Source organism: Durio zibethinus, chromosome 2, assembly GCF_047325235.1.
Source record: "Durio zibethinus cultivar Kanyao isolate XHJ-2024 chromosome 2, ASM4732523v1, whole genome shotgun sequence".
NCBI lineage: Eukaryota > Viridiplantae > Streptophyta > Magnoliopsida > Malvales > Malvaceae > Durio > Durio zibethinus.
Window position 1 is genome coordinate 4,579,668 of NC_143163.1, and position 6,000 is coordinate 4,585,667.

The 6,000-nt window shown below is 32.2% G+C and overlaps 1 protein-coding gene across 1 annotated transcript; it reads left to right on the forward strand.

Annotated features, from left to right (window-relative positions):
• The first annotated feature begins 3,738 nt into the window (after nucleotides 1–3,738).
• Nucleotides 3,739–5,676, forward strand: LOC111308298 (cyclin-D3-2-like). Its single transcript, XM_022906617.2, has 4 exons — nucleotides 3,739–4,564; nucleotides 4,668–4,869; nucleotides 5,014–5,144; nucleotides 5,316–5,676. The coding sequence occupies exons 1-4, from the start codon at nucleotides 4,022–4,024 to the stop codon at nucleotides 5,619–5,621; spliced, it is 1,182 nt and encodes a 393-aa protein (XP_022762352.2). The 5' UTR covers nucleotides 3,739–4,021; the 3' UTR covers nucleotides 5,622–5,676.
• The last annotated feature ends 324 nt before the right edge of the window (nucleotides 5,677–6,000 follow it).

Sequence of the window (6,000 nt, forward strand, 5' to 3'; positions counted from 1 at the left end):
GCTCTTATGATAATATACTAAGTAAATATACATTGTTAAAACGACTATTTCTGTGAGGTCTTAAATTGACCCAGATATCATAGGAGTGTAGTTTACGAGGAGCCCTACCGAGGGGTGTCTTCCGAACAAGCACAAACTGCGATGTTTTTGATGTTGCATATGATTCTTGATCTTCTTGCAAAATAACATGTCTACAGCCAAATCCTTTATGCTGTAATGTCATAGATTGTCTATGTACAAGGACTACTATCTCCCAATGATTTTGCACAAGTTTTACCTAGTGGAGAAATTTTATGAGACTGTTATATGGGAAAGCTGTCCTTTACAGATTTCATGGTAATCATCTATCTTACAAAGACAAAAAAACAGCTATGAACTAGATTGAATTTTGTCTAAACTACCATATTTCATCCCCTCTTTGTTGTTAGAATTAATCATTTTTTACCCTGTAATGATGACATATATGTTTTAACGTGAGCGGTTGTTTCACAGTTGCATGCATAATAATCTGTTTCCACTTTTTACTTATGGGAAATAGTTTTATATCTTTCTCATTGGATTATAGCAATTATGATTTATTCGTCAAACCAGGCTTTAATCATATGCTTAATTACTAGTAGTGAAAAACATACATATATATTGCTAAGAATATGGTTAAAAACTTGAAATCTTTCCAAAACTGTGCCCGTTATGATAGTGTTTCTTCATTTGGGGAAAAAATGGTTAAATAAATTGAACAAGTCACATTCAAATACCTGCTATGGTAACCCACTAAGCAACTGTGGAGCCATGCATGAAGTCCAACAACTTCCATTCCCACCTCATTCTCTTCCAAGAATGCCATTTCAAGAGAGTGGTTGGACCTTGTTCTATTACTGATCAATTGAGTCAGAGGTGTCAAGCTCAGGCTAGTGATCCCTGATTTTTTTTTTTTTTCCATAAGTTGGGGATGGTTGGTTTTTCTTCCTTTAGTTCAAACTTTCAAAGCTATGTAAGATATTATTGGGCGAATATCTAAGAGGTTTCTTTCAGATCAGCAGACGACAGAAATGACATATTCGCTAATGTTTCTTGCTTTGAATTTGTGAAGCAATCTAACAAATATAGACAATCAAACAACAAAACCATACTTACTGAAAAGTATGAGTTGTTGCAGATGGTTGACATGTACTTCTCCTCGTTTTAATAGAGCCATCGACTATATATTTCCAAATGGAAAATACTTGCATTTAACTATATAAATAGACTAAGCCAGGTTAATGGGAAAAAAAATCTACAATCAGGCTCGCAATATTTTTGCTGGCTCTTGCATAATATAATTAAATATCAGTGATGTTTTCGCCATCATTGCCACCACGTTGCATGAAAAGAAGCAAATTAGACATAAGATCAAGAGAAATAATGATAATGCAAGATTCGTTATTGTGATTGATCAACAAATAAAAATGTTTTCCCTAATTGATGTGCCAACACTGGTTAAAAACAGTTAATCTACTACTTTTTTCAAAAGGTGGATTTGATCTGATTAATTGAGAACCAAATCTAAAAAATGCAAACGAAAAAAGTAGAGTTGGGTTTTGGCTGGCTTCCATTTCTTAGTTTTTTGTTTGTGTAAAATGAATGTGTGTATTTTGCACGAGTGCAGCCATGCATGTGAATTAAGATGATTGCCATGCAACTTTACTCGATAGGACTTCCTTTTTTGCAATTTGTATGGTAATTATTATTTAACTATGATTGACTCTTCAAAATAGAAAATAAACCAATGTCATAATTCCAACTGTTTTCAACGTCTTCCTATAATTACCTCAGTCTTTTACTTTGTTTTTTTTTCCTGAAATTCAAATGTCAATTGGTTTTCTTTATCTCATTTAAAGTTATAAACTAAAAGAGATAAAGTGTAATTCTTTATTAATCTTTCAAGGGATCTTGTACATTTTTATTCGAAAAATAAGAGATTTGATTTTTTTATACAAAATTATGCATTAATAAATTGAATCAAATGTTTGAAACTAGCTCATGTTTGATATATAAAATTATAATACTACAAAATAAGATAATATTATAAGTGGGATTATATTATATAAATCATCATATTTTATATTTAATATGTGTAAATATTAAGATAAGATAATTTATTTATTGATCAAAATTATTTTTTAAAAAATTTAAATAATTAAAATTATTGATGTAATTTTTAAAAATATAATAAGATATATAAATTTGACCATACGAATTAAAAATAATCTTATCCACTTTGAAAAATTAAGTCATCATATACCAAGAATATAATAGTTTTCTTTGTAATTTTATTATTTTTAATTACATATAAATTAAATATAATATAAAATAATTATTATATTATCTTATTCATCGTCTTTAAATCAAATATGACATAAATATTTTATATTTTATTTTAAGTATAGGTAATATAATAACTGTTACCTGGGCCAGGCCCACTAAGGCGCTGACTATTCCGAACAGCCAGGCCCCAAGTAATAACAATTAACCAATTAAAAATGAGTAAATAATTGTAAATTTTATTTTAATAAAATAGTAGTAAGATCTATGGAAAGGGTGGTCCAAGAAGGCAATAATTTCTTCTTTTCTAATCAAATGAAGAATTGGAAATGAGTCCATTACCAATTACCGCCCTTTTTTTTTTTTTTTGGGGTTTGATCTGCTGGATGAATATCGAATTCTCCTAATAGGAGAAGTACATTGGAATAGAAATACTGGTGGTATTATCAAATGATTCCAAGTACAACGTGCCAAATCTTTTTAATGTAAAATATTAACAAACTTTGTCATTAAGGTCTTTTTTTTGTAGTGCCATGGAGTGAATCAGTATTTTAAAATTTTATATATTTATTTACACGCTACCCTTATTTTTATCTCTTTCTATCCCTCTTTTCAAATTTACCTTTGCCGTAAAAATGAACTTTGTATAATTACCTTACCTTGCGTAACTATTATTAGTAATTTTTATTTTTCCTTCGCTCTTTATTCTTTTTTTTTTTTTTCCAATTCTATCGAGTATTTGTCATTCTAGTCAAACTTGTTGCATCAACGGATTTGATTTGCATGCTATAAATTTTCAATATATTTTTTTTATAAAAAGGGTTTTAGTTGGCGAATATAACAAAAAATTATAAATATTAAAATTAAAATTTTATTAAATATTAATATATATTAAAAATAAATACATAAATTAATTAAATTAAATTATAAATTTTACTAAATCACTAAATCCAAAACATTTTACTACTAGTAATATAAAGATTTCTTCTATGAAGAAATCGATATTTGACCCTTTTTAATCTAGTTTATCTGGTGATCATTTTCAAAAGTATTAAAGTCTTTGAGTGATGAAATGTATATTTATCGTAAATCAGACGCTCATTGTTAAAATTATTTGATTTTATTTAAAGTAAAATTATCTACTCCATGCAATTTGATTATCAGGGTGTCACCCACTAATTAATTAAAAAAGCAGTGGAAATCTGAAATTTCAATATTGAAAGCTCTCTCTGTCTATTTCTTTGTGTGCTTTCTCTCAATATAAACCTTTATTTTGGCTGTCATAAATAATAAGGAGAGTAGCTTTCATGGGGGGGTCCTGCTTGGTGTGCGTGCCGTTGCATTTCTCTGCCCGCCAACGAAACGCACCGAAAGCAAAACAAAAAGATTTTCCAAAACCCCAAAATATATTAAAACCCATTTCACAACTCACAACACACAAATATTTTATTGATTAAACAAAAGGACAAGCGTGAAACCCACTCTGATAAAAATCAATCTTCTTCTCTTTTTCTTTCCTTCTCTCAGCCTTTTACTCTTTCTCCCATCTCTATCCCATCCATAGCTATTAGTCAGCCACTCTACGCTGTCTTTTAGCATTACCCTAAGCAAAAGCCAGATAGCTGAGAGAGTTGGGTCTCTCAAACAGCTTTTCATCGTGGATGTTTTCCTTTGTATAATGAGGTAGGTGGACGGAAAACCTTCTTCTTGGTGGAAGAAGATGGCAATCCAACAATATGAACAACAATATTCACAACAGGAACAAGAGCAGAACCACCCTTCTTTCTTGCTAGATGCTCTTTACTGTGAAGAAGAGAGATGGGAAGAGGAAGAGGATGAAAATGACGTAGGTGAAGTTTTCCAGGAAGAAAGGTCCAGGAGATGTGATAATGACAGAAACCCTTCTCTTTTTCCACTTTTGTTGTTGGAGCAAGATTTGTTTTGGGAAGATGAGGAACTTCTTTCAATCTTCTCTAAAGAAAAACAGCAACAGTCGGCTTATCTCAATCCCAACATTGAGGAAACTGATGGGTCTCTACAAGTGGCTCGCCTCGAGGCTGTGGAGTGGATGCTTAAAGTCAATGCTCGCTACGGATTCTCCACTCTCACAGTTGTGCTTTCCATTAACTATCTGGATAGGTTCCTAAGTAGCTTCCACTTTCAAAGAGATAAGCCCTGGATGATCCACCTTGTAGCCGTGACTTGTCTCTCTTTGGCTGCAAAAGTTGAAGAGACACAAGTGCCTCTTCTTCTAGACCTACAAGTACGTTCAAAACAACAATCTGACTAATATGTTCCAGTTAAATTATCATCCTTTCTCTATTTTGAGACTCAATAAGATGTGATTGTTTTCGTTTCGTTTTAAGGTTGAGGAAACAAAATATGTTTTTGAGGCCAAAACTATTCAAAGAATGGAGCTTTTGGTTCTCTCCACTCTGAAATGGAAGATGCATCCAGTTACCCCACTATCATTTTTTGATCACATCATAAGAAGGCTTGGATTGAAGACTCATCTCCATTGGGAGTTTCTTAGGAGATGTGAGCGTGTCCTCCTCTGTGTAATCTCTGGTATGCATTCCATTATTGCTCTGTCAAGTTCCACTTCGACGTTAGCTTAGATTCATTGAGAACAGCTAGCAAAAGGACAAAAAAATACCCTTTGTGTTTTTCTCTCATCATTTGGTCTTTATGTTTGCTTTTGGGTGTTTGTAGATTCAAGATTTGTCCATTATCTCCCCTCAGTATTGGCCACTGCAGCAATGATGCACGTTATAGACCAAGTTGAGCCTTTCAATCCGATTGACTACCAAAACCAACTTCTAAGTGTTCTTAAAATAAGCAAGGTTAGTGTTTAATCATTAAAGTAGTTAATTTGGCCCCTTCATTATTTTTAATGTCAAGATTTTGTGTTAAAATTTTTTTCCATTAATAGCAAATAATTTGCACATTATTAAATGGAGTACGCAACAATAGTATCATATTTTAAATTTATTGTTTCCACTGCTTTGCAACAGGAAAAAGTAATTGACTGTTACAAGCTCATACTTGATCTATCAACAAGACCCCAAAACAATGCATGTAGTAATCGTCTACATCCCCATAAGAGGAAGCTTGAGACGGTTCCTAGCAGCCCTAATGGCGTGATTAATGCTGCGTTTAGCAGTGATAGCTCAAACGATTCTTGGACTGTGGGGTCGTCATCGGTCTCTGTATCGTCATCACCTGAGCCACCCTTTAAGAAGAGCAGAGCCCATGAACAAGGAATGCATTTGCCATCACTCAACCAAGTCTTTGTAGAAATAGTTGGCAGCCCTTCTTAATCTCTCTGTCCCAAAAAGATTTATATTTATTATGCTTTTATCTCTTTTGGTTCAAGGAATCAAGTTTTAATTAGTTAAAAAAAAAAAACCCGCTTTGCCTTCCCATCTCTACAATTGCAAGAATGCCCCAAAATCTTTTATGTCCAAGTAATGGACGGGGGGCAAATCAGACAAAAAAAAGAGGGAAAAAATAGATTATAAAAAAAATGCATTGAAGAATGTACGCAAACTCTGCTTCTATGTATGACTTTGGCCTTTGGAACCTCTACTATTTTTTCATCTGCAGCTTTCTTTTCAAAGCATACTTTATATGGAATTATGTTTAATATATATCATCATATCATATATAAAATAAATTTAGAGATAAATTTGTTTTAGC

Excerpts from the sequence above, each read along its gene's own strand:
- LOC111308298 (XM_022906617.2), top strand. The coding sequence starts at position 4,022 with ATGGCAATCCAACAATATGAACAACAATATTCACAACAGGAACAAGAG. Across the intron at positions 4,870-5,013 it reads CCTCCTCTGTGTAATCTCTG|ATTCAAGATTTGTCCATTAT; the intron begins GTATGCATTCCA and ends GGGTGTTTGTAG. Across the intron at positions 5,145-5,315 it reads GTGTTCTTAAAATAAGCAAG|GAAAAAGTAATTGACTGTTA; the intron begins GTTAGTGTTTAA and ends GCTTTGCAACAG.